Here is a 27110-nt window from a genome sequence, read left to right as displayed (position 1 = left end):
AACAACCCCCAGTTCATGTTTGGGGTGTTGTTGTTGTTGTTATTAAAAATTAAACTTAAAAAAAGAAATATAACTTACTGCCACTTTGAGGGCTTGTCCTTGGCTGAGGGGGAGTCTGCAGAGGTTCCCCCTCCCCTCCCGGCCTCCATTAAGTTCCAAATACCCTGGTTTGAGTGGTCTTCAGCCTGTTCCAAGCCTTCACGCCATGGTGGTAGTCATTTTGGCGGCTGGCACACATGCCCAATAGGCCTCTGCGTGACCTGGTTCATGACCCAGCCACACAGAGGCCCATTGGGCATGTGCGGCAGCCTCCAAAATGGCCACCGGCATGGAGGTGAAGCCCAGAATGGGCCAAAGACCACCCAAATTGGGCTATTTGGAACTTAATGGAGGCCGGCAGGTGGGAGGGACCTCTGGAGACCCCGCCGCAGACAAGCCCCTGGAGCAGCAGTGATGAGTTATATTTCTTTTTGTTAAAAAAAGTAGATCGGAAAAAATTAATCACGAACCCCTGAAACAAACAAGGGGGCAGTGCACAAAACTGAACATGCCTGGTCCAGTTTGAATCTGGTCTGGACTCAAACCAAACTGGGCAACCTGGTTTTGTGCGCACCCCTAGTCCTCCTCAGGTCATGGTGAAGATGCTAGCTCCAGACTAGGCGGTATGGTCAGTGGGGTGGCAAATTGTTCCATGCCTCAGACATTGGCTTTCAATGGCTTGTATTGCCTACTTCCTGACTTCCCATGTGACCATTACCAAAATAGGGTCAACTCTTCAGCAACTAGTATTCAAAGATATACTGCCTTTGAACATGGAATTTCTATTTAGGTATTGTAGCTGATAGAAGAGGTTCCATGGATGGAGCTTTGGAGGTAGGAGGAGTTATGAGTGGATGGTAGCTTGGTAGGACTTAGCAGGGACTTGTGGCAATTCCACCTTTTGGAGGCACCATTACGACAGCAATGAATGCACCACTGAGGGACCTTAAAGGCCAAGTTGAAGACTGATAATCCTGGAGAGAATCTATCTATGTGGTCGCTAAGAGTTGACACCGACCTGACAGCACTTAATCAATCAATCAACTGCCTCCATGTGGCATTGTAAGATTTTGATATTCTGCTTGCTTATTTACCTGTCATGTCTGCCAGTATATCCAGTTCTGGTGCAGCTCTTGGTCCCAAGGCGATGGCGTGAATTTTTGAGCCACTTTTCTCAACTTCACGAAAGCAAGATTGCACTGAATTGTCTTCTCCATCTGTCAAGAGCACAATTTCAGTGCCTTCAGTGCTGGGATACTTCTGTAAAAAGACCTGTATGGAAGAGAACATTTCAAATTTTAGCAGCAAAAGTACAAATAATGTAGAAGTCACAGGATGCTTAAAATGTTGGATAAATTCTATGAAGTTCCACATGTTGAGGTTTTGTGATTATTGAGCAAAGCACCAAGGAAGCTACCACTCCAGTTACATAGTGCAGATTTTAGTTGTTACAGCTATTTAAGTAACACACATGGATATCACTGTAGAGTCTAAACTAAATTGATTGATTGGTGAAGTACATTTGGGATAGGAAAGACCTATCCTATCTATCAGTTACTTAATGAATAAATACTAGAGAGGGAGAGAGTTGTCTCCATCTTCTCTCTAGGAGGAAAAGAAGAGGACTGACTCAGTACAGGAAGTGCCTGGGGAGTCAAAGCAGGGGTCATAGAGTAGAGGAAAGCAGGAACAGGTAAAGGAGACCCTCACTAGCTACCTCTACTTCCAGTGCCCCTAGTGGTCATTAGGATAGTTGGTGCAAAAGGTCAATGCACTGGAACTCCATCTCCAACCCATTCATGCTTTTTATTTTGGCATGAACTTTACAAGAGCTAACATTTCTATCTCTAAAAGAAGGAGCATTTGGGTGAGATGGACACAATGGCTAACATGATGCACAGTCAAACTGAGATGTAAGACTCTGTGCAGGGCTGCAGTGAAATCATAAGACAAGCTACAACATTTTCAAAACCCGGTGGCTGCAGAATAAGAATGGGGATCAATACAGTAACACTGCTTCAGTAGCTATTAGACTGTGCATTGTGTTAGCCAATATCTTTTACGATTGTTTAAAAAATTGCAATGTCTTTGACTCTTTTTTATATGAGCACTTCATCAATAATGGTTACAGTGTGGGCAAGGCTGCCTTGCAAATCAATCCTTGCAGGATAGTTGCTCTGCTCCTCTCTCTGGCACCTCCTTTGCTACCAAATTGTTTCCTAATTAGCAGCAATGGGGATAAGGGGGAATCAAATTTGGGACTCTGGTGCCAATGGCAGCTTTGCTCCTGGGGCAACTAGCAGTCTGGGGTGCTCCAATCCAAATCAGAGCCACAGTAGAAGCAAAAGCCCTAATCCTGATTGGCCCCCTTCCATAGCTCACAATGATGTCAGCCCCCTTTCAGTGTCCATTTCTTCAAAAGAAAAATGTTACTTTTGTAAACTGATCTAATAATAATAACAATAATAATATTGATTTTTTAAATAGCAGAATCAAAAAAGAAATGTTCATGAATGGAAAAGATAACGTCTAAGTAGAAACACAGGTATAAAGGTAAAATTAAAGTGATCTAATAATGTAATCTGGTCGTCTAATACTATAACTCAAAAGGAAGGTTCATGATTGAAAAATCAAATGTCTAAGCAGAAGCAAAGAGATAAAGGTAACTGGGAATTTTTCTCCTTCACCTGAAATCCTGAGCGGATGCCTGAACAAATGTTGGTTCCTCCACCAGCTGAGGTAGGCAGATAGGCTGCAAGAGATCGACGCACGGTGTCACTGGTTATCTGTTGCAAACCAGTCTTGATGGTTGCAGAACTGCTGAATGTGACAATTCCAACCCAGGACCCCGTTTCAATGATCTGTAACAGGAATAGTTCTGCAGCTTGCCTCAGTCGATTAATGCGATCATACTGCATACGGAGAAAAATAATTCACAGAATAGTCAATGCCATCCAGGAGAGGCAATAAAAGAAAAGAAAAACCTGAAAAGTTTCTGTTCTTAAACTGTTGTACTTTGGAAATAAATATATATGAATACAATATTTATGAATGCCTACTATTTGAGTTTCCTGAACAATCATCTGTATTACTATTTAGTTGAAATGAAAAGACATGTGCAAGAGCACTGTTTATTTTGATGGCTTGCTCCATAGATTGTGCTCTTGGACAATACTCATCTTAACCTCTGATTTGTGTGCAGAGTGCTTCCAAGGATCTCAAAGGGACTTGGGGGGGTAGGTTTGGCTGGTGTGTGAACACACACACTCTCTTCTGAAGGAGATTCGGGATAGAAGCCCTGTCTGTAAAGCCTCCAGGAGGTGGGGGAAGATTAGGAGTCTGTGGCAGCATTCGTCCCCCCTCCTCTCCTTCTGCTTGGTGAGTTGTGTGCTGGACTGTGTCCACCCCTCATTCAACCTGACTGACAGATTCAGCAGCCAGGAAAATGCTGTCACTGAGTAACAGCCATCATTTCCCTGGCTGGTGAACCTGTCAGACAGGCTGAGCAAGATATGGGCTGAGCCTGCACCCCTAGCCAGCTCATCGTGAGCATAGAAGAAAGGAGGGGTGGGGACCAGGCCTCGAGAATCCTGTGCAGCATCCCCAGGGGGTGGGGGGAGGGGGCTAGTTGCTCCTTCTGGATCCAGTCAGAATTGGGGCAGCTCCATTCCTCTTCCCAGCCTTGGGGCATGCTGAACCGAGTCAGCACTGAATGAAGCGCCAACCTCCGAGGAACAGGAGATGGGCAGAGCTGCCCTGCTTTCCAATAGTGGCCACCCCTCCCTGCATCTGATGATCTAGCACAGGGATTCTCAATGTTGGGGCTCCAGATGTTATTGGACTTCAACTCCCATAATCCCCAAACAAAGGCCACTGGGGCTGGGGATTATGGGAGTTGAAGTCTACTAACATCTGGGGACCCAATGTTGAGAATCCCTGATCTAGCACATGTGTCTCTTTACAGTGGGGTAGGGGGCCATCAGTGGGAGCTTGCTTCCCCTGGAAAAGAGCCTGCAGACACCCATGCTATGCAACACTAGTTCAAGGCTCAAGAACACAGTTCTTGTGTGCAGCAGTTTAAAGTTATTGAGATGTGGGTGTTAGAGAGGAAGGCGGAGGGCCCATCGTCACTTTCCCCAGGACCTGCTCCAACTTCACTACACTCCTGGTCCAGGGAATATCCAGCAGACAGTAGAGATTAATGCTGCTGAATTTGCGCCATGAAACCCTGGCATTATTCCCCTTTCACTGAAATAATCCCTTATGTCAGCTATCATTCACTGAGTGGATGCACTTTGCCCAGCAGTACACTGTACTGGAAGTTAGATGATAGATTAGTAACCCTTTTGATAACAATTTGCAGTTTGCAAAAGGCATAGCTTCAATACACGTTTTTAATTCTTCCCATTCTCACAATGGCTTTAATGACATCCTCAGTCTTAAAAGCCAGTCAAAGTATTTGTTTTAGCCATGGGCTGAACAACATGGTTGGCTACATTAAGTATGCCATTTTAATATGTATGCAAATTCCTATTTTCCATTCATCATCATCATCATCAAGTTTATTATAGCCAATAGGCCCATAGTACAATGAAATAGGGTTGCGCGTTTTCTATTTTTTCTGTTTCAATTTTTACCAAATCCGAATCAACCCCATTTTGTATTTTGTCCAAAATTAAGCCTTCCAAATCACCTCAGTTTTGTTTTGTATCCGAATTAATCCGAATCTGAATCCAAATTAATTCAGATTTTAAAATGGGTCACATGGTCAAAACAGTGGGTGGGGGTTATAGTGCCCAATGAGTGGAAGCTGCCACAAACATATCAAAGGAATTGTGCAAACTGCTGATTTCTGGTGAGTTTTTGAAGTTTGCCCATCTTTCAGATTTTCCCCATAGGGTATGATGGAGGTTTCAGGAAAAGTATAGTTTCACACAGGGCGGAGGGGTGGCCCAGAGTGGAGTGTGGTTGGTGGTAGTGCCCAGTTGATACAAGGAAGCTACCACAATTTTTTCAGAGGAATTTGGCAAAGGGCTGATTTTTAAAGAATTAATGAAGTTACATGTCTTTCAGATTTTCCTTGTAGGGTATAATGGAGGTTTCTGCAGTCCCATAACTCCACTTGAGGGGCACTGGGGTGGCCCAGAGCAAGTGGCGGTGTAGTGCACATTGGGTGCCAACCACCCACATGCGTTGCCAACCCATGAAGTACAGGGTTTTGTTGTTCTAGAGGTGTTCTAAGAGTAGATTCTCTAGTAGCATATGAGAGTGGATTCATGGTTTTTCATTAAAAATCTCATTTGCTACCAGAGAATCTAAACTCAACACATCAGAAACAACAAAGCCCAGTACCCCAATGGGTTAGAAATCCAGGGGGGTGGTTGGCACCCTCTGTGCACTACACCACCACTCACTTTGGGTTATCGCAGTGCCCCCCAGGTGGAATTATGGGGCTGCTGAAACCTCCATTATCCCCTATGGGGAAAAATCTTAAAGATGCATAAACCTCAAAAATCCCTAAGAAATCAGCCTTTTACCCTATTTGGAATCTGGGTGCACCACCCTTGGGGCACTGCCACTCAACTCACTGTTTTGCCCCTGAAGCCCCACATAAACAAGTTGAAAGAGTGAAGAGAATGATGAACAACAACAACACTTAATGTTTTGGCAGTTATTTGAGAATTTTGCAGCGGGTGGGAGCCTGTCCCTGTGGCACTAGCACAGCAGCACAACCAATTTGTGGTTTCAAGCAATCTTTCAATAAAAACACTCCCTCCCCATGGAACAGTGACCACAGGTCATTTGAGATAGCAAGATAGACCAATGAGCCAGTGTGGTGTAGTGGTTAGAGTGCTGGACTAGGACTGGCGAGACCCGAGTTCAAATCCCCATTCAGCCATGATACTAGCTGGGGGACTCTGGGACAGTCACTTCTCTCAGCCTAACCTACTTCACAGGGTTGTTGTGAGGAGAAACCTAAGTATGTAGTACACCACTCTGGGCTCCTCGGAGGAGAGCGGGATATAAAATGTAAATAAATAAATAAATAAAAATAAAATAAAACTGCCTTGGTACTATGGAACAGCTTCAAATGTTCATTTAAGTGAAGTGGAGTGAGCTGTAGCCCAAACAAATCAACCTACTGTTCAGAATTGTTGAGATTTATCATCACTGCATTTAAGAAAGTGCAAAACCATGGATCATGGTTACAAGAAAGAGAGAAGCAACTAAGATTCCTGGGGATGTCAATAAATTGACAGGGATATTCCCCACCCCCCTCCTTTTGTCTCCTGTAGTCCCATGTGGATGACCTGTCCCTGCAATGGCAAAAGTTGTGAACCACTGGCTTAGACATCATGTCCCCCTAAATTACATTAGACTGCTCAGCTTGGGCAACAAAACTTAGACACCACTATAACTCATAAAAATCATAAGAAAAACAAAACAGCTCTTCAAAAGACCCCTGAACAGGTCAAGAGATTCTTTCTAAACCTTTGGAAAGAAAAACCTGTGTAATTTCAGAACTTTCCTAACCAGCTTCTCGAAAAGCTACTCCACACAATTTATACCATGGCTTTTAGCAAGAGCTTTGGAATTGCATTGAGCTCCCAAAGATATTTGGGTATTTCTGTCTCAAATGGCTGTCTTCTAAATCCCTTTGCAAGGTCAGTTTGCATTTCAATCACACTGAATACAACACATACTTATCTAAACCATTCAAGCTCAAAAGCTTTTTGCATATCTTATCTTCTGCTAATCACTCAGTGCCTCAGCTGGAGTAGAGAGAGTCAGAGAAGTCAATTTCAATTGCAATGCTTTTCCAAAGAACAAAGCATTTTCAGGCACAAAATGTTTTGTACCCGAATCAAAATGCACAAGCCTACAATGAAACTATCAAATCTGTTGAGTCAGCAGAATCAATATGTCAATTGGTTAAAAACAGACAATAAAGTGTTTTTTTTAAAGGGCAATAGAGACAACATAAACATCCTCAATACAAAAAATTGTGCATTATAAATATATAGAAATTTAGCAAGGCAATAAAATGCGAACCCAGTTTAAGCCCTTGGACCAGATGCAATTTCACAGCCCAACAATCTCCCCACTGCTAAGCATGTGACTTCTGGTTTTTATGGCACAAGACAGGGATTTAGCTACTACTAAGGTAATTTTTGGCAAATTATCCTCCAACAATTAATTAACATAGAATCCATCTGATCTATCTGACAGGGAAACTGAAAAGGGGATAATCAGTTGTTTATTTTCAACTGCATTAACTGCAACTGCATTTAGCTATTGGCATAAAAACAACAATACCACAATCCTTGACCCATGGATACCATGTGGACATTGTTATGTGGGCAAACTCTACCCAGGATAATGAAATATTTGCATCTTGCCTGGAGTACTTTTGAACAGAATACATTTAGTATGGCTTAAATAAAGGCCTTCTGACATATGTTTTCCAAATAGTGGGCTCGCCAGAATAATATGGAATATTACCGGAAAGTGCGGGGACTAAGAAAACTTAGTCTGAGAAGAGTGGCTGGCTTGTGCCACTAGAGGCAAAGGAAACATACCCCCCACTACTCCCTTTCTGGCCCCTCCCCCCAGGCAGAACCAGTGCTGAAGCCACTGGACCCTCCTTCCGGGCCACACCCTACACTCATTGAGCCCAGACCCTGCCCCTCATGCCCCATGCACTGATTTTACCTTTGGTGTATTCTGACTTGTCAGCTGCTTACAGTACATAATTTGTACATCACCTTTCTGAATAACCCTCAAGGCATGCACAGCATAAATAAGATTAAAATATTCATCATTGTCAAAATATATAATGTTAGTAATGCTGCAGTACAAAGCCACAGATGGCAGCATAACTCCCATTCTATTCAAATGTGCAAGTTACAGTTTACAGATGGAAAACCTATCCACTTCTCCCATTAAGCCACCTAATGGTGCAGTGGGGAAGTAACTTGCCTAGGGAGCAAGAGGTTGCCGGTTCAAATCCCCACTGGTATGTCTCCCAGACTATGGGAAACACCTCTATTGGTCAGCAGCAATATAGAAAGATGCTGAAAAGCATCGTCTCATACTTCGTGGGAGATGGCAATGGTAAACCCCTCCTGTATTCTACCAAAGACAACCACAAGGCTCTGTGGTCGCCAGGAGTCGAAACCGACTCAACAGCACAACTTTACTTTACTTCTCCCATTAGCTCCTTCTTGCCTTAGTTTCTGTCTCTTCTGCCTTTCCCCTCAAGCTTCCTTCTTCTTTACCTACACTTCCCTCATATTTCTTGTTTTCTCTGCGTTCTTCCATCCTTGGAATCCTTGCGATTTCATGGATCTCTTGACATTTTCTTTTTTCTTTCTTTTTAAATTCCCCCATCACATCCCCAGTTTTTCTACAGGTTGTATAAAAACACAAATCATAACCAAACAGTTCTTTTTTGTTATTGTTACAGGGCAGACCTGAAAGAGGTTAGAGAGACGAAGAGAACATGAAGAAAAGAACAATAGTCCAGATAGTCTAGGAAATGCATAGCTAAAATATGTCAACTTATGAGAATAAGACTGGAACAGTTGGAAAACACCTGTATTATTCCCTGTTGAACTCCTATAGCAAGTATAGGACTTTTGTCGGTAGGTAAAGATTGCTATCAATCTTTTCCTACATGCAAAAAGGTAGGTAAAGGTTGCTATCAAAGTAAAGATAGAATTCATCATTTACAAAGATGCTCTGATGAGTAAACAAACTTGGGGAAAGAAAGCCATTCTTAAAAAGAAGTAATGTGTGAATAATATCCCCATGAAGGCCACCTGCCGGCACCACAGATTTCCTCTTGTCCCTGTGTCCTCTGTGAGGCTTTAATCCCAGCCAAAAAGACAGCTTTATTTCCCCTCACAAAGCTAAATTGTGAACTTTATAGCTGCTTTGTTCCCTAGCAGTCTGCATGTTCAGTCAGTCAGAGGCTTCACCAAGACAAGAACAATACAATATGGGTCGATGATGGGTTGATGTCACTAGAGATTCTCTCCTTTATGCATCTATTACAATAATTTGGTAAATATCAAGACCAATATAGCTAATAAAGAAGAGCAAAAATAGCAGCAAATTACTGAGATACCTTCTCAGAATTACTGACATTTATTCTATCGCAATGAAATGTCCAATTGTTTGTAAACAGGTGGAAAAGGACTAAGACTTACTGAACCCATACTTCCGGAAACATCGAGTACTAGGCACAAAACTCTGTCTTGTGTCTGCAGTAGGGAGACAGTAGGGGCGGCTGGGGGAGCACTTAGTGGAGATGAACTGGCAAAGTCAGTAGAGTTCCTGATTACTTCCCATGTGCTCCGATAGTTGCACAGTTTGTTCTGCATATTTGTTGCCTTGACATTATGGTTACTCTCATTACAGAACTGAGTAACCTTTAAAAAGAAAGAAAGAAAGAAAGAACAGGTTAGAAGGACAGCACAGGGTTAGAAATAAATCCCATAGGCTCCCAATTGACATTGGAAATACTTACTGAGGAGAGACTTTGCATGAACATTATAGAGGCTGGAGTACTTTGCTGTTTTTCAGGCACAAACTGGCATCCAGCTTCATACAGCCCAGTTCGGCGTTCAACTTTGCATGCTCTGATTGGTCCTTTGCTAGGTTGGAATATATATTTACCTTTGACATCAGCTGAGCATCTAAACAAAATAATGGAATGAGGTATAGTTAGCAAGTTAAAAAGCCAGATAGATAGATAGATAGATAGATAGATAGATAGATAGATAGATAGATAGATAGATAGACATACACTCTAGCATGAATGGTGCCATATTGTTCTGAATAAAACCTATTTTAGCCAAAGATGAGAAGATTTGTTACTAACAGATGGCTGGTCCTGTTAATACACATTAGCCACCACACTACAAAAATATGAAGTGTGTCACTACTGCTAACGTGCTATCCAATGCCAGGCACAAAAAGTCAGCCGTAACATTCTCAGGGGGACAGATCACAGACCTGGACTATAAGTAACAGATGGAGGGAAAGAAAAATTTGAAGAAACTAAAGGCTATAGATAAAGCTTAATCTCCTTCAGGAAACAGCCATAGAGATGTTTTTTTCTATTAGCAATCAAATAGAAAATTTAAATTAGCAGATCCTTCATTCCTCAGTCACTGTCAGTCACTGCAGTAATTACTTCACATGATTCAGAAAGCAACAACTTAATTATTAGTTGTCAATTAAAACTTGATTGGGAATACAAATTCTTGTCACAATGGTGGGCACTCAATGGCTGTAGACTGTAACTAGGCTTGATCACAATTGATTAAATTCAGATCTGTGCCTTAAGTGAAAAGCAAAACAATCCATGCCACTTTCAAACTACTGCTTAGTGCTCTGTACAACCATTCACACTACCCCAGACTAAGAAACCCAACTGAAAAATCATCCATGGAATATTAATGAGATAAATTGAAGTTACACTTTTAGGAGGGTACCTTGTTGCTTCTGCCTTGTTTATCCCAGTTGCATAGAAAGGGGCATCATTGTTATATTCATCAAAGACACCCCACCGGAGATGAGCCCACTCATGGACAAAGACTCTACCTGTGGAATAACAGGAAGAAAGCTAACTGTAACACTATGATTTATATGTACTAAAATACCTTCCTTAGCTAAGTTAGGTCCATGGTTAATAGTTTCCAGTAAAGGTGTGGTATGGAAACAATGATGCACTACATTGAAGGATTCCTCTTTCATGAAGGAGTACATGATACAATAACCTTACTGAAATTAACATGGCCAAGTGAGAATACTTAGAGTCTGCATTAGGAGACCTCCTGGAAAAATCCTAATATGGCACATGCATTGATGACTCCATAAATGTTAAAGCCTATCGTGTAGAACATGCCTTTATGGTTTGAAGATCTACTCTTGAATCTAATATGAACATATTTGCGATTTCCTTGGCTAAACTTCATGTGTTTTTAGAGAGGGATTATTGAATAAAACATAGTTCCTAATGGTTTCTCAGGACTTCAAACCTTGGGTTTTCATCATTCCAAACCCTTTCTTTATAATATTTGACTAATAAAAGCAGAATATTTAATTTTGAATCAACAGGTACTACCTCGTGATCCATAAACATCATGTAAACTGTCATTTGTCAGGAAGGTTGATGTGAAATGAATGTATCGTCCTTGTTCCCCACATCCTCCAAACTGCAAAGTGTAGGGATCATCTCCATACTTCAGAAAAGGATCTGCCACTATGACATCGGCCTATAATAAAACACCACCTGGTTTAAACATCACCAAGAACAGGAATAACAGGTGCCCTTGGACATTAACTTCCTGTGGCAAAATTTGCTGATGCAAAATTATCCTAGATTTTTATTTTGCACAAGTTTTCAATCTACATTTTAACAAAGCTGTTTTTGCCTGATAGAGAAATCTCTCTGTAAGCAATTGAGACCCCATCCTTGTTTTGAGTAAACACTTTTGCATTGATAGGCACATAGGAACATAGGAAGCTGCCTCCTACTGAGTCAGACCATTGGACTAAGCTAAGTATTGTCTCCACAGACTGGCAGCAGCTTCTCCCAGGTTGCAATCAGGAATCTCTATCAGCCCTATCTTGGAGATGGCAGGGAGGGAACATGAAACCTGCAGATGCTCTACCCAGAGCGGCCCCATCCCCTGAGGGAAATATCTTACAGTGCTCATGCATGTCTCCCATTTGAATGCAAACCAGGGTGGACCCTGCTTAGCAAAGGAGACAATCCATGCTTGCTACCACAATGTTTGTCTCATTTATTTATTTTTCAGATTTTATACAGCTTTCATGATGCATCTCAAGGCAGTTTACAAAAGTTAAAATACAATAAAATTCCATAAAAGTTACATTTAAAACTGTGAAATCAATGGAACATTAAAACCATAAAATGCCAAGGAACGTTTAGAAGCAAACGCAAGAAAGCTAAGAGACCTGGGGCCTCTAGGAAGTAAAAACCTGAGTAAATAAAAAAGTCTCTAGTTGTTTTTTAAAAGCATCCATAGTTGTCACAGAGCGAATGTTTGCTGGGAGAGCATTCCAGAATCTGGGGGCAACAACAGAGAAGGCCCTGTCCCATGTGCACGACAATCTAGCCTCTATCAATATTGGCACACAGAGCAAAGGCCCGCCTGATGATCTTGTGGGGCAGGCAGAAACTCCTGGTAGCAGGTGGTCCTTCAGGTATCCAGGGCCCAACCGATTGGGTATTATAGAATCAGACGTCCTATCCAGAATATAGGAAAGGTGCTATCCTGAACATGAAATGTCCAAGAATTTTGGTGGGAAGATTGCTTTAATTCTACCCATTTTTCTAGTGCTTCTGTCCAGAAATTGTAGCTACATGGCATCAATGTTTAAAAGCCTTGTATCCTTACCCTTTCTCTGGCACCAATGCTGCCAACTGGCTAGGTTGACTCTCCATATATGGTTCAGTAAATCCTTCCCCCCTCCTTTTTGGATCAAGTCTAGAGTTAGTGAGGGTGGTAGCTGGCTTTAGCTGTGAAATATATGGGCATTGTATGGGTCCCCAACAATGCTCTTTTCTCTAGTGGCTTTGCTGGGGTTCCTCTTCTCCCTAGAACTTTCATTGCCTGATGCAATCTTCTAAGGGTCCCTCTTAGCTAACAGTATCTCCTCTGTGGAGTAGCAGGAGGCTTTTCATAGAGGGCTTTTATTGTGAATCCACTCCTGATTGGAGTGTGCCAGTCCACATATTAGCTAGATTTACCCCGACATCCCTGAGGGCTATCAGGGACCAGGACAGACAGGACTTTGATATTCCCCAAATGGAGGCTGCATATTCTGGCTTAGCCTGAGGTATGTCTGGTTTAGAAAAATCCTCTAGTTTCAGAGGCTTTTGAAAAATAACCCAGGGCTTTTGTTATGTCCCGCAGTTTTCTCTGTTATGTTTGTGTTGGGCATTCCAGTAAATCCGAGTTTTTCAAAACTCAGCGAAGGGGGGTTTGACAGCTGTTTTGGGTATGGTCTGCTCTAAGGGATTTGCAATTGCCAGTGCTGGGTGTGTGTGTGTCAACATAGCACTGCACTGGTAGAAATCAGGACAGGGACTGGGGCGGGGGGATGGGGCATGGCCAACTAGGGGCAGTTGTTTGTTTTTGTTTTTACCTTCAAAGCTGCCTCTGAGCAGCGGCAGAGGAGTGGGATGGCGGCGGGAGCACCTCTCCTGCCTCCCGAACGATGAAGGGAAGCAGCTCTGAGGCAGGGGCAGGGCTGGCTGGGGCAGGCAGCACGCTGGTGAGTGGCGCGACAAGGCTGCAGCGGACTGACTCAGAGTCTCTAGAGCACTTGCCGACACAGCTGCCGGCCACTGACTGTCCAGGAGGGAGGATCTGGGTGGGAGAGAGGGAAGGTGAAGAACTCCCAATCTCCAACCTGCTGCCTCCAAATGAGGCAGACAGGCCAATTTCAGGCTTCTGCGAACGCGCGTGCACAGGAAACTGAAATTGGCCCCTCTGCCTCATTTGGAGGCAGACAGGGCCGAGGAAGGGACTCTTCGCCCACCCCCCCTCTTGGCTCCTCCCTCCCAGGCAGTCAGTGGCCAGCAGGGGTGAGTGCTCTAGAAACTCCTATGAGTCAATCCCTCTGCCACTGCCCTGTCACACCACTCGCCAGCACATCGCCCACCCCAGCCAGCCCTGACCTCTGGCCCTGCCCCAAAGCAGCTTCCCTTCATCATTCGGGAGGTGGGAGAGCTGTTCTCGCTGCCATCCTGCTCTGCCTCCGCTGCTCAATAGAGACCTTAAAAGTTTCTTAAAAATTGTTTTTAAGTGTTTAAAAACAAGACAAATAGAGTCCATTAAGGATGGGGCGGGCGGGCGGGGGACATTATGTGATGAAGGCAGTCACTCACAAAAGCAAGGGTTAAGTGTCCGGCTGTTTGATCCTGCTGTTTTGCAACTCGTTATGCTGGTCTTGAGTTCTTAGCTGTCAAACTATTTTTTAAAAGCTCTCTCCCCTCTTCCTCTGTGCTGTGATTTGTGATTGGTTGGAGGGAAAACCCGGACCAGGGAGCTGTGAACGCACAGGGAAAAGATCTGTCAGGGAGTACCGGGAGAAGCTGACAGCTACGTGGACTATCATTTGAACCCCCGCAAAGCAAACGTCTTGCAAATCTGTTGCGAAGCAGATTTGTGCTTCAGATACCCTGAGGCATGAAGCCATGTGTGAAAAACCTTCAGGAGGAAATGCAAGGAGCAACAGGCCTTAAAACACAACCATCCTTTATTGTTATTATCACAATGAAGGATGAAGCTCTGCAGAAGCTCCACCCTCAGCTACTGTTCCCAAAACTATAATGAGCTCCTAACCCTCTCCAGTGCAAAGAACGTTATATTTTAAAAAAGGTGTGAAACAGCAACCAAGCTCCACGGCCAAGCACTCTTTTTAATCTTGGGCAAAAAAAGTAGGCTTTGAAAACATGTGCGTTGTGTCTAGGAAGTCTCTCCAAGAAACGTAGCACCCCTAGATTACCTCCAAATAAATACACTTACATAATTGCAGCCTTATTGTCATTAAATAAACATATAGTCACTATGTAACAAACAAAGAGCCTTAAAGGATCCAAGTAGTCCAACGTTCTATGCTATTCCATCACTAGCCAGCAAGAAGCCACCTGGAAGCTTGAGAATCGGTATCGAACCTTCATTGCCTGATAATAGCAACTGGTATTCAGAAGTGCATTTTCTCTGGATCCTACATTCAGCTGTTATGGGTAATAGGCAATTAAACCTTTCTTCTGTAGATCTAATCTGCCTTTAGAGCCATCTAATCCAATAGTCATCACAACAGCCATAAGAACATTCAGTTATGTACAGCCCTATCTTATGTGTGTTTATTCAGAAATCTCCCACTAACTGCAATCAAATTAGTTCCAGGATTCCAGCTTCAGTTTGTAGTGTCCCCTACACCCTTAAAAAAAAAAAAAGGCAACACTTACCTTTTCATAGGACTCTATGGTTAGTCTTTTATATTCAGGTTTATTTCCCCATGTCAAAGGAATGACAACTTTTACAGTTTTAAAATAAAATCTTTGCTGTGTGGCGTTGAAGAGATAAGCAGATGCCTCTTCAACCATGTGCTGACAAGGAAAGAGAAGACTTTGTAAATATATATGTTAAGATAAATATGTAGATAGACATAAATAAATAGCATCTACCAGCTGAGAATTTTGCACACAGGTAGCCCCAGGAATCAGAGTGCTGTGGGCTACTTGTGCATCAAATTCTAGTTTAGTAGCTGGTATGTAAGTATGTATTTTAAAGACCATGTAAATGGAATATTTTTTACATCTAATATGCAAAACTGGATTGACCTCAAAACAGAAGTCTGCCCTCCAGCACAGAGTTCATTCATACACCTGAGTGAATCTGGGGTGGGGGTGGGTGGAGGAGGGCAGGATTTCCAATCACAGTCCGGAACATACATCCAAGCTGCATTTACTTGTATATAATTATTTGGCAAGTTTCTAGTGGCTGTTGCTAATTGAACACACTCACAAACACTGAGCTATCTTACCTTTATGTTGTCAACAATTCTGTGGTCTTCAGGTAGCGCAGGGTTAATTGCAATAACAACGTCTTCAAATCCACCATTGTTGAGCTTTACCAAAGTCCCTCTTCCCCCCTCTAGTAACATCAATAAAAGAAGCCACCTATTAAACCCCATCTCTGTCCTGCCACTTACACCAGTCTCGTTTAGAAAAGTAAGGGCACAGGAGGGAAAGTGCTTATATAAGGCACTGAAAACCCTGATATTTTATGGTAGGAGGACTTTGTTCTGTCAGGGAAATTCAGCTATATGTTAACTGTGGCTAATGTCATCATTGTTACATGTTAACACCTAGGGGAAACACATCTGCAGAGATTGTGGTAAATTAATTGGAATGTGCATCTCCTTGTTCCGTGCTCATAATTCATTATTACAATAGGATCTCTAAAAAGTTGAAACTAAAGTTAATCTCAACAGCAGTTTAGGGCTTCTGAATTGCCTTAGAACTTTGTCAAGAATATTGAAATGAAAACACCCCTTTCCCGATTTCATCTCTGACCGAAAAAACGTATTTATTAACTACAACCTCTCCACCTGATCCTTCATACTTCTGTCTCAGAACGTTTGCAGATTTTGTAATCCATTTGTCTTAAAGTTTGCTCTTGCTTCTCAGAGGTAAGGATTAGTTAAACGTAAATGAAAGCGCTTAATCATAGAGTAACAACAGATCTAAGAAGAAAAAGCAAACAAACTGTATGTGACAACTAGGTTCTGTTAATGGAACGGCTTGGAGTGATTGGCAAACACTCTTAAAAGTGTTCGGGTATTGTGTGGGGAGCTAGGGTGGAGCAGTCCCATGTCAGAGTAATTTTTGTGCAAAGGTCTGGTCGTGGGGAAATGAACTGATAGTGAGGCTGAAGTTCAAAATAAAGTATGGTTTTATTTGGGGTTCAGGGGTACAGCGGAATAAGAAAGTTGATTAAAGCAAAATTACTACTAAAAACACATTACAAATATTAACCAGATAACTGCAAGAGGCAATTTAGCTTGGTGTCCAAATTAAAATGACTTCCAGGCTGGCTAGAGAAAAGAAGGCTTTAGAGAAACAGGTTTTTGGATTTGAGAAAAAGAGCAGGGATAGGGAGAGCCCAGAGGGGTGCAGTGATTATCATACAACCTCAAACTGCCACTTCCTTTAGTGGCAGTTTGAACTGCCACTTCCTTTAGTGGCAGTTTGACCCTCGTGGCTCAGGTGCAACTGAAGGATCTCTTTCCTCAGGGATCAAATAAGGCAGCAGAGAACCGAAAGCAGCCTGGGGGTTAGGCAGCAAGGGTAAATCCAAAAAAGTGTCTATTTCTGTGCAGCCAGCATCTAATAGTAGTGAGGCTGAATAGATCAGGCCAGCGAAGAAGGCCAATCTGGAGGCCGGAAGCGTGAATGGTGCGATGAGTAAGACATGGCCTGGTGTAAGGACGGGTGTCAAATTTCTTGCCCAAACAGTGGGTAGAAACCAAATGAAGCACACTGGTTCATGAAACCAGGGCCAATTATAGCCCCAAATGGACCCTAAGGAGAAATACTGGCCACTCCTTCTTCCTGAGGAGTGCAAATTGCAGTGGATCTCAAAAGAATCCATTGTCTTTGTTTGCTGTGTTTGAATAAAACACAATGAGCCGGGTCTCATGATCGATGAGACCCGGTTTCTTAGAGTGAGCGGGGAGAGTGGGCTAAGCCTGCTCTCCCCGCTCATGAGCGGAGAGGGAGCCTTGGGCAGCCAGATCGGCCGCCCACATGATTGCCGGCTCTGTGATGGAGCCGGTGGGGGCTGGGGTGAGCGGGGACTGATCGACCCCTGCAAGCTCCAGCATGCCCTGCGCGAGCTCGCAGGGCATGCTGGCAAGACCCCCAGAGCCGGGAGGCGGCTTTTCACCTCCCCTCTGGGGGTCTCCTTGTGAGTAGCCACGGCATGGAGCTGTGCTGCAGCTACTCATGATCCAATAGCCTGGGTTTGCCGAGTGCTCCCTCCGCAAACCCGGGCTAAGGGGCGGGCTACTTGAGCGGGTTAGCCGCGCATGAACCACCAGGTTCTCAGCTGAGCCCAGTGGTTCTTATGATTGGGAAAAATCGGGCTAGGCTTTCCTAGCCTGATTTTCCCCGATCGTGAGAATAGCCCCAATGGCATGTAAACTGATGTGCAAGGACGGTAACTGTTCGGTCGGAAGGACTCCGTAAACCAATCAGTAATTCTAATGAGAGCACCTCTGAGATGCTATTGCCCACTTAGCTCTTTTGTGACGGGGAATGGAGTTGCATTCACAGTGCCTTACCTGAGTTTTCCTGCTGAGGTGATTCATGTTAGCTTGTTTGAGGCAACTGCAGAGGAGAAGTAAAGGGTCAATCTTTGGACAGAGAGACTCTGAGAGTGGAGGTAACTCAAAAGCTAACTTGAATCTACTTAAACATTCCCTAATATAGGGGAAAGTGCAAGGCTAATCCCCTTTCAATTCGCTTGGCAGCTGGTGAATCTGGGGGCAACTGTCCCACTGACTGCTAAGTGACCTGTCCCCCAATGCCAAGAAATGGCCAAGAAATGGCTCACAATCCCTTGAGGCTCCCGAGCACGTTAAGAGTGGGAGCTACAAGCCTGTAGTCTCAGACATAAGCAGAGAGGCTTCTGGGAGCCTTAAGAATAGCAGTGCTGGCAACAGTTCCCATTAAGAGGACAAGTATGAGGAGAGCTGAGGACAAGGGAGAGGAGAGCTGGTCTTGTGGTCGAAAGCATGACTTGTCCCCTTAGCTAAGCAGGGTCCACCCTGGTTGCATATGAGTGGGAGACTTGATGTGTGAGTACTGTAAGATATTCCTCTTAGGGGATGGAGATGCTCTGGGAAGAGCAGAAGGTTCCAAGTTCCCTCCCTGGCAGCATCTCCAAGATAGGGCTGAGAGAGATTCCTGCCTGCAACCTTGGAGAAGCCGCTGCCAGTCTGTGTAGAAAATACTGAGCTAGATGGACCAATGGTCCGACTCAGTATATGACAGCTTCTTATGTTCCTATGTCCAGACTCCAAAATAACCTAAGTGCACCTCTGCTAATATTTTAATTCTGTGTTATGTTTGTATTTTCTCGCTCTGTTTGGGTTTTGTTTTTATTGTATGTTTTAATGGTTTTGTTTTGTTTTTAATTCTATTTAAACCACCCTGGGACCCCACACATGACAGCTGTTTTTAAAAAATGAGATATAAATAAATATACATATACATATACATATAAGCAATTCTTTCACCAAGACCTCTTTGTTACACAAAGATAAAATATTAGATGTTACAAGTTAAACTAACTTGTTACATTGAAACCGGTTGTTTTTTGAACTTGTAACCTGGTATTTTATCTTTGCATAATAAAGAGGTCTTGGTGGAAGACTTGCTTAGAGCCAATATGCACAGAGCATCACCAACTCTCATATATATATATATATGAATGAATGTGAACTTAGATATAATGGAATGGATTAATAGCTTGTATACGTGGACCCAATGGACTTCAGGAGGGCAAAGTTTATATTTGCATGGATGCCTGTGAGAGAATGACTAGGGCTTGTAAAACTCAAGTGAAAAGAGCTCTCTTTTCTTCAAAAGAGATGCTTGACACACAATAGATTCCCTATGAAGACATCACTTCATTGCAGGAAATTGACAATAACTTGAGTGTAGTTCAACATGTAGCAAATGCAGATGTGTCTATTTTGTCACATACAGTTCAGGCAGAGCATTAATTGGGGCTTTCCATGCGATACATAACCAGATACCATAATATCTATATGGTAGATCAAAGGGCGTCCAGGATATATGGGATTTCCTACACAGGAATAATACTCATGCTAGAAATCACACATGTGTGAAGCAGCAGTTTTTTCATGACTGTCTGGAGCCCCATTCACACATTATGTTCAGCACTTGTATAACTAGTGTACCGTGTACACAGGTATAGTTATTCTGATTTTTACCATGCATTTGAGAGGCCTGTACCCAGGTTCACTTTTAAAATGAATGCAGGTACAGTCATTCACACGAAAGCAGGTGCACACAAGTATAAAGACATACAACATAATGGCTGAATAGGGCTTGTTTTTATTCTAAATATATTTAGTATTTGGGCGCCGGGCTGAACACTATTGTAAGACAGCTGAAATAATTGCCACAAGCAAGACATGTGGGGAGTTGCTCTGGGTGCTTGTTCTCGCATTAAGGCTGTCTTAACTTCTTTCAAAGTATTTGCTTCAATCCCGTATCATGTCCCACTACTTTGCAATTATGTCTAATTATAATATGACATCAAGACTATCTCTGTAGCAGCCTGGCCAAGAAAGCAAAAGATGGGATAGAAGTTTAAATTGGAAATAGCAAAAAACCAAACATTTCCCAAAGATCATTGGTGACTTTTATACATGCACACACATTCATATTCATTTGCTTTAGATTACTTTTATTTCATCTGACTGATGTTGCACAGGAGGGGGCGTGGCTGCCCTTGTAGAGAGATATCTCCGGCAACAAAGTTCAGTTGCCTGTGACTAATATTGCTTATTGCATGTATTCCTGTAAATGCTTATTATGTAAACCCCTGTTAGTGCTTATTATGTAAATTATGTATGATGTAAATGTATACTGAGGAGAACTGGTCCTGTGGTAGCAAACATGAATTGTCCCCTTTGCTAAGCAAGGTCTGCCCTGGCTTGCATTTGAATAGGAGGCTACATGTGTGAGCATTGTAAGATATTTCTCTCAGGAGATGGAGCCACTCTGGGAAGGGCAGAAGGTTCCAAGTTCCCTCCCTGGCTTCTCCAAGATAGGGCTGAGAGAGATTCCTGCCTGCAACCTTGGAGAAGCCGCTGCCTGTCTGTGTAGCAGTACTGAGCTAGATGGGCCAATGGTTTGACTAAGGCAGCTTCCTATGATCCTATGTTCACCTTTTTAGAGGCATTTGGAGCATTACACAATCAAGCCCCTGTTCCCCTGTTAGAACTCTTTAGCAGCACTGCCACTACTCTGTTCCAGAGAGAACCTTAGTTCTAGAGTCCCTTAACCTCTTATTGGCTGATCCCCTCTGTCTGTACAGAGCAGGAAGGCAGCTAAATCCACCCCCATAGGATTTGTGAGCAAGTGGCTCATTGAGCACCAGGAAGTTCTCCACACAGCAGGCTTTACCATGAGTTTTCTGAGAGGCTTTAATGCGAACTCAACACTAACCACAAAACCCGATGCAAAAGGTGGATTTTTACCCAGGGCATAAATCGGGTTGCACTCTAACAAGCAGTGCAAAACCCAAATCATGTATGAAGTGCTCCCCAACAGCTTGCAGACTTTTCGTGCCCACTCTGTTCCGGTGGAGATGCAGGCTAAAAGCCGGGTGTGGAAAACTTCCTGGGCATGCAGGAGGTGAAAAGCTCCAGTGATTCCAAAACCATAGACTCAGCAGCACTAATCATTCTTTATAAGAGATTATTTTATTGAGCTATAGGGATAGGACCAGAAGGTGAAGGAAATCAGGTAGGTATGGGAAATAACATTAAAAGTTATTTAAAACTCCTAACAATCTGGGGATCCAGTTGCATTACTTACAGTTAAGCATCGTGGTCACAGTGGTACAGCTTGCAGATGGGAAAAGTAGCTGACAAAGAACATAAGACAACATACAACTTTGTAAGCTTCCCTCCGGGAAGGAGCATCTGAAGGGAGGGCACCTTGCCTTCCCATAAGCAGGATCCTACATGGTTTGGATGCAGAGGCGTATCTAGGGAAAATAGCGCCTAGGGCAAGCACTGAAATTGCGCCCCTTGTCCAAACATCTGACAGCCATCTTTAAGATAACTTTACCATAATATCAGCTCAAAAATACAAGTTAAGCGTGTTAATCTTTTAATATTTCAAAAACTATTTAGCAGTGGACATAGCCAGACCAAAAAATGCTGGAAAACTACAAATTTCAGTATGCTGGGGCTCATGACATACCCAAATACTATATGGAGGTATACTTGGAAAACTAAACAGAAGTGCCTGGCTAATTCTCTACTATGCATTGTAGCATCACTATTACATAAGTGTTAAAAATAAATGGAGAATTTGACTTTCCCCAGATACTAGGGCCTTGCAGAAGCCATTTGAGCATGCGTGGTGGCCATTTTGTTTTCGGTGGCCATTTAATTTTTTTTCATTTTAAAAAATGGCGCCCCCTTCAAGTGGCGCCTGGGGCATGTGCCCTGCCTGCCCTGCCCTAGATACGCCCCTGTCTGGATGACAGCTCCTGAGATCCCCTGCTGGAACGGCGAGCCTTTAGGCATGCTGAGTTCAAGGGGATTTATAGCAACATGCCTTGCAGAAGATAGGATGTTGACAGTTCTGGAGAAGTGTCCATTTCCCTCAAGCTGCTAGACAGGTAAACATGACTGGAGAGGTGTGAAATCCTGAAGGAGGTGAATCTGATGGAGACATGACATTCCACACATTATGGTGGAAACTCCATCATGCTCCCAGGGTTTCCTGGAACAGCACCTTCTTCTGCATGAAGACCCACAGGGTTACCTGGGAGAGTGCCTTCTTCTGCATGTTCCTCGGCTGTGGTCGCTCCTGGGCTGTGGAATGCACTCCCTATAGACATTTGTGGTTTAACATCGTTACCAGCCTTCAAAAGAGCCGTTCGGACACATTTTTTTAGCCAGGTTTTTAGTGATCTCTGAGTGTTTTAAAAATTTTAATTGATGTTTTAACAATTTGTTTTATTTTGTTTTTATTGTGTTTATTTTTGTGAACCGCCCTCCTTCTGTTCCCATTCCCATCTATATTCAGTCTTTCAGCATATTTTTCTTAGCATTGGATTTTTTTTTTTTAACTCTTGTGTCTTGGGCCAATGCTTATTCTGTTTATTTCCTTGTCATTTAAGCTTACATGTTGTTTAAGATTACAAGAGAATTACTCTTATTAATGGCATCCAAAGGCAGGAGTATTCTTCCAGAGCAAGGAACCCATCCTCCAAAGGAAGAAAACCTCAGGTTATGACCCAGAAGAAAGGGCACCAATAATTCTTTGTCAAAATTTTATTTCCTTGAAGCTAATCATTTTAAAGGCTAGGAAAGAATGTCATTTAAATGACCTGCCATTGTGCAAGGAGGCACACCCTTGTTGGACTTTGAATTCATACCAAGGGCCAAACTAGACATGAAGGTGTCAGATCCACATGTTTAATCTTGGATTTGTCCATTTCATATCCATAATTTATCAGCTGTGCAGCTGTGCAGCTGTTGATTTGGACATACTACAATAATTGGGTATAATCGCATTGAACTGCAGTTTCATTGTTCTATTATTTAGTCTTTGCTATCTCAGAAACCAAGAAGAGCAGTGTATAAATACTGGCCACCTGACAGTGGTGACAAATAGGTCACAAGATAAAACACACATAATGGCACGTTCCTGACATGTATGTGATGGTGAGGATTTGCGTGGGGTGGATGGGAGCTGGAGTGTGGGTAGTTAATGCCTCTGATGGGTTTTCACAGGTGCCAGGAGGGCATATATAGCACAGCTCATGCTGACCACCTGGTCGCTGTAGCGTGGTGCTGCTCACACAAAGTTGCACATGCCTAATTATGATGGAAGAGGTCTTTGAGCAAAAGGAACCAATGTGGAATCTGCAAAGGGCAGCAGAAGGACTATCCCTAACGTTTGCAGTGTTTGTTTCCATGACAGCGATTGATATGAGAGCACGTGTACTAGAGGGGACTAGTACATGCCCATTGAGGATCACACTCCAGGGGCATTTCCAGACGGGGCTTTTAGCTCGCTTCTCCTCCAGAATGGAAGGTGTGCATTCACTTATCAGCCAGATTTACTCTGAATCCCTGCGAGCTATAGGGGAGCACTTCACATATGATTTGGGTTTTTCATTGCATGTAGCCCAATTTATATCTGGGCTATAAAAATTTCATTTTTTGCATTGGGTTTTTTTTGGGAAATTCGAACTTGCAGTAAAAACTTGCAGTAAACCCATGGTAAAGGCTGCTTTCTGGACATATGAGCTTTGTTGGTGTAAAAAAATATCCTCTATTTGTGGCAGCTTTTTTGGAAAATCCAAGCTTTCTGGTATGCCCCGGGGCTTCTCCCTTGATGTGTGGAGGGGTAATTACCAGTAATTCTACTTTTTTCAAAACTCACACTGGTCACCATAGCAACATAGACTTCACATATGCAGATGTTGTTGGAGGATGCCTGGAAGCTGATGTAACCTGAGCCCTTTGTATATGAAGCTGCATTTTCCTTCATCACAGGGAGAAAGCAATGATTTCTTCTTTAAACTTCCATGGCCTCTTAAATAGTCTGGGGTGGGGTGGGGTGGGGGAACATGAGGTGATGACGGCAGTCACAAAAGCAAGTTCATTATAAAAATCAGCCAAGATTTGGGTTAGATCTGGCAGGTTCGGGTTAAGCGTTCTGTTGTTTGATCCGGCTGCTTGGCAATTTGTCTTGCTGGTCTTCTGTAACCAACTGTCAAACTAACAACAACAAAAAGGTCTCTCACCTCCTCTTCTGGGATGTGATTGGTTGGAGGAAAAAACCCACAGCAAGCTGTGGGAATGCACACAGGAAAATATCTGCAGGGACTGAGGAGAGGAGCCAACCCTATGTGAATAGTCCATTTAACCCCTCAAACTAAACATCTGTGAATCTGCTGCAAAGCAGATTTGCTCTTCAGATACCCCACGGCATGAAGCCATGTCTGAATAACTTCCTGGGTGGTTGCTAGAGCGGTTGGAGGTCTCACTGCTTTGCCCTTCGTTAGGTCTTGGAGCTAACTCTCATTCTGGTGGGGTTAGTGGCCAGTTTAAGTGATCCAGCAGAAGGGAAGAGGGATTGAAGCAAGCTCCCTTCTTTTCAGAGAAAATGGCTCTTCTGATTAAGCCATCAGTTTTCCTTCTTAACAAGTTCAATTGATTGCTTAGTTGTTCCCCTCTTGCCCTTACTGACTGATTGTTCCTGCCCTGTGCGGTTTTCTATTTTCTTCTTCTTTGTATCCTCCCCACTCTAGCTAACCCACCCCCCACCCTTTTCCATTCTATTTCCCAGTGGGATCTCCCTCTTCTGTTTTTGCATTCCTCCCCCACTCTAGCTACAATTTTGCTTTCCATTCTGTTGCCCAGTGTGTGTGTGTGTGGGGGGGTTCTTTCCTTTTTTCCTGTATCCTCCCAACTCTGTCTACCCCTTTCCCCTCCTCTCACCCAGTGGGGTTTTCTTCTTTGCTTCTTTCATCACCCACCTCCCAGCCACTCCCTTTTTCTTCTTTTGCCCACTAGAGTTTGTTTGTTTGCTTGCTTGCTTCCTCACCTCTTTTCCTCTCTCTTGACTGGCTGGTAGTATTTCTGCGTGGAGATTTTGCTGTGTGCTTGCTATAAGAAAACACTCAAAGATCCTGGCTTGCCAACCGAGCAGTTGCACAGGCCAGCCTGCTGTGGCAAAGTGTTTGCAATGGTGCTGAATGGGGAACTTAATGTTCTTAGAAAGTGAGGGGAAAGTCCCCAAGGGATTAATACCTGGAATGTACTAAAATGAATGACAAGAGTGCCAGTCGAAAATAGCGGGTGCTTCTTGAAGGTCCACTGGAAATACTGGGAGCCATGTATACCAAGTGACATGCCTGCCTGGCCTCTAAAGGAATAAAAGCCTCTAAAGGAATGAAAGGAATTGATTTAGAATATCCTTTCATAACAATAAGATATGATGATAGCAAAGTAAGAGCCTTTGTTATTGCTTAACAAAGATTATGAATGGTTTCTCAGAAGAGAAACTGGTTCCTCTTCTGATAAACCAGTCATAATCTTTGTTATGCAGTAGTTGCTGTCTCTCTTTTATGCTACACTTGATTTTTATTGTTTTATGTGCCTTACTTTCCTATCCTCTGCTCTCCTATCCTCTGCCCTGCCCCGCCTCGCCCGCCTCTCCAGTGACCAGCAGCTGCCACTGATCTGAAATGAGGCCTGTTTAACATTTCTCTTCAGAGAGGTCCAAGAAGTGTGCTCCAGTAGAGCTATTCCCAACACTTTAGTTCTTAATCCTAACTCCCCTGAGCCTAAGCTTTCTCCTGATCTTATTGAAATGCTTTCAAAGTACGTTGAGGAGCTGCATTCAACACTAGAAAGCAGCTCCTCAATGGACTTTGAAAGCATTTCAATAAGATCAGGAGAAAGCTTAGGCTCAGGGGAGTTAGGATTAAGAAGCTAAAATTTGGCATACATGTGGTTCAAGATACCATGACTGCTTGACAAGTTTCAAAATGGAATGTTTGTACATTATCTCATCATGACTGTCCAAAGATATTTAACCAACTTCTGTATCACCTATTAACTTAAAATATGGGATAGCTCAATAAATTCTTAGCATTTTCACATGATTTGTGAGAAAGGGCTACAGGGTGATTGGGGCGGAAGCCTTGAAATGCTTACCTCCCCACAGACGATCCTGGCTGGGTGCAGAGATTGCATGCCCAGATGTAAAGCTGCCCCCTCAGGCAGCATGGATGGTCAGGAGCAAAGGCTTGTCATTGCCCCACCACCCCAGAACCCCCTTAATGCATCGTGTGAGTACATGGTGCATTATGGGGATCCCCCAGACACCAGCTGGGAGCCCAAGCAGCCAATCAAAACCCGAGATAAAGGATAAAAAGTCTGGATCTCGGAGTTTGGGATTAAGCATCCCAACATTCCAGACTAATAGAGAAAGGGAAAATGATGACTGCACCAGTCAATTTAATCCAGCAGGAGAAGATGGTCTAGACGCAGAAGAATGGCAGTGGGCATGGATAACTTCAGGATGAAAGTCACTAGATAGTCCAGCCCCCTTGACCTCCAAAATTCGACCACTGTCCTGCAATGCCATCTTACACAAGTCCACCACTTCACTGCTAAAGCCAAGCCTCTCACAAGGTTGTAATTTCGAGCTCAAGTTAGATGTAAAAACTGGAGCTATATCCTGAAACAAAAAGGAAGAATTCAGAAGACCCACAGATGGTCATCCAGATGCTTTGTCCACACTCAGATCAACAAGATCGTTTGCAGTATCCACATGGGAAACCGAAGTAGAATGCAGCTCCTCAACGGACTTTGAAAGCATTTCAATAAGATCAGGAGAAAGCTTAGGCTCAGTGGAGTTAGGATTCTATATATATAATTCTCCTGGCTGTGCCTTTAGAACGTGCATTCCAGCAACCCAGCTCATTGGCTGGGCTGCGGGGGACGCCAGATTGGTCCTGGTGCACCCAGGAGAATTGCCTGGCCGGGCGGCTGTGGAGGCAAGGCGGCGGGCCCGGCCGCAGCGGCGGGGGCACTCTCGGCCCGGCCACAGCGGCGGCGGGGGCACTCTTGGCCCGGCCGTGGTGGCGGGGGGGGGGGTCGGCCTGGCTGCGCCGGCGGCAGCGGGGGCACTCTCGGCCCGGCCGCGCCGGCAGAGGGGGCACTCT

General features: G+C 43.6%; 1 protein-coding gene across 1 annotated transcript in view; it reads right to left on the bottom strand.

Annotated features, from left to right (window-relative positions):
* LOC128323156 (calcium-activated chloride channel regulator 1-like) overlaps nucleotides 1-15733 on the bottom strand; it is a 38152-nt gene extending 22419 nt beyond the window's left edge. The window contains exons 1-8 of the mRNA XM_053245876.1: nucleotides 15634-15733; nucleotides 15056-15196; nucleotides 11174-11324; nucleotides 10542-10650; nucleotides 9572-9740; nucleotides 9252-9473; nucleotides 2727-2951; nucleotides 1134-1311 (exon numbers count right to left, since the gene is read on the bottom strand). Coding sequence (XP_053101851.1) covers nucleotides 1134-1311; nucleotides 2727-2951; nucleotides 9252-9473; nucleotides 9572-9740; nucleotides 10542-10650; nucleotides 11174-11324; nucleotides 15056-15193 — 1192 coding nt within the window. The 5' untranslated portion in view covers nucleotides 15194-15196; nucleotides 15634-15733. The remainder of the gene's footprint in view (nucleotides 1-1133; nucleotides 1312-2726; nucleotides 2952-9251; nucleotides 9474-9571; nucleotides 9741-10541; nucleotides 10651-11173; nucleotides 11325-15055; nucleotides 15197-15633) is intronic.
* Between the last annotated feature and the right edge of the window lie 11377 nt (nucleotides 15734-27110).

This window comes from Hemicordylus capensis, chromosome 4, assembly GCF_027244095.1.
Source record: "Hemicordylus capensis ecotype Gifberg chromosome 4, rHemCap1.1.pri, whole genome shotgun sequence".
Lineage (NCBI taxonomy): Eukaryota > Metazoa > Chordata > Lepidosauria > Squamata > Cordylidae > Hemicordylus > Hemicordylus capensis.
The sequence above is the reverse complement of the archived record's forward strand: the minus strand, read 5'-3'. Positions and strand labels throughout refer to the sequence as shown.